This window comes from Wasmannia auropunctata, unplaced genomic scaffold (assembly GCF_000956235.1).
Source record: "Wasmannia auropunctata unplaced genomic scaffold, wasmannia.A_1.0 LD282047.1, whole genome shotgun sequence".
Taxonomy (NCBI): domain Eukaryota; kingdom Metazoa; phylum Arthropoda; class Insecta; order Hymenoptera; family Formicidae; genus Wasmannia; species Wasmannia auropunctata.
Window position 1 is genome coordinate 1 of NW_012080843.1, and position 1,068 is coordinate 1,068.

General features: G+C 40.1%; 1 protein-coding gene across 1 annotated transcript; it reads right to left on the minus strand.

Moving 5' to 3' along the window:
• Positions 1–86: 86 nt before the first annotated feature.
• LOC105461636 lies at positions 87–867 on the minus strand (the record flags this gene model as incomplete). Its single annotated transcript, XM_011708142.1, has 1 exon — positions 87–867. A coding segment is annotated over exon 1 (781 nt), but the record flags the coding sequence as incomplete, so codon positions are not given.
• Positions 868–1,068: the final 201 nt, after the last annotated feature.

Below are 1,068 nucleotides of genomic sequence, written 5' to 3' on the forward strand. Positions count from 1 at the left end.
TATCCCCTGTGTGCCTTGTCGACTCAGTTTGGTTAGTTTGCATTGATCAAAGAAAGTTTTATTTGCTTTCATGACATTTTTTTTACCAGTTTGCATGGCAAAGATAACATATCGCGGTTTTTCTAGCTGAGGCGTAGTCTTGACAGCCCAGGAATGTTTCGTCGTGGCAGGCAATAGCGGGTACTCGTACACATCCCATGAACGGAAACTCATATTCAGATATCGTCCACTTTCCAAAGCTCGCAGCATAGATAGTTTATTGACTTCGTTCAACGTAACGTGCGGCATTCGCCACTGTATTTTGAATAACTCAAGTTTCGGTTCCGTTGCCGGATCTCCCTTAAGACAATTATTGTGCGCTCGTATCAATTCGTGACGAGCATTAACAACCACACGTGTGTAATCCTCACAAAAACCAAACAGGATCCTGAGTGGTACGCAAAAACTAAAGTAACCATCTTTTGTGATGAGAGTGGCATTAACTAAGTTAAGTCCAGCATTACCCATCATATATACATTGTCTGATGATAGCGATACATAGTTTTTTAGAGTGGTAGTTTGTCCAACGTTTCTACTGCGATCAATCTCCACGCCGTTGAGTTCATATCGCATTTCGTCAAACATGAACGCCACACAATTATTTCCAATTGTTGGTGTATTATCATTCTGTGTCTTTACTGTCAATCCTTCGACGTAAAGTGAACTTTCACACGGCAATGTGTATAAATCCTGCTGTTGTATTGGTATCCTTATCTCGTCGTTATGTTGAAATGATGTGTTGACATATGGGTTATACGTGTGAGTCTCAATCTTGACGATGCTATCATCAAAGATCGGCTCACCTCCAATGTTCAGAATATCAACCATTTTAGATATTTCGTACAATGAATCCCAATGATTTCAAAAATTTAACGTTCGACACAGTGAGTTTCTTCTTACTAAAGGTTTGAATACTCTTGGTTGTCGTCTCTTTATCGAAAAATGTGTCTCTTGTCTGTTTCACTGACTCGTTTAGCACAAGCATCTCACGTTATCGCAATCGTTTCCGTACATGCAATCTAACGGTAC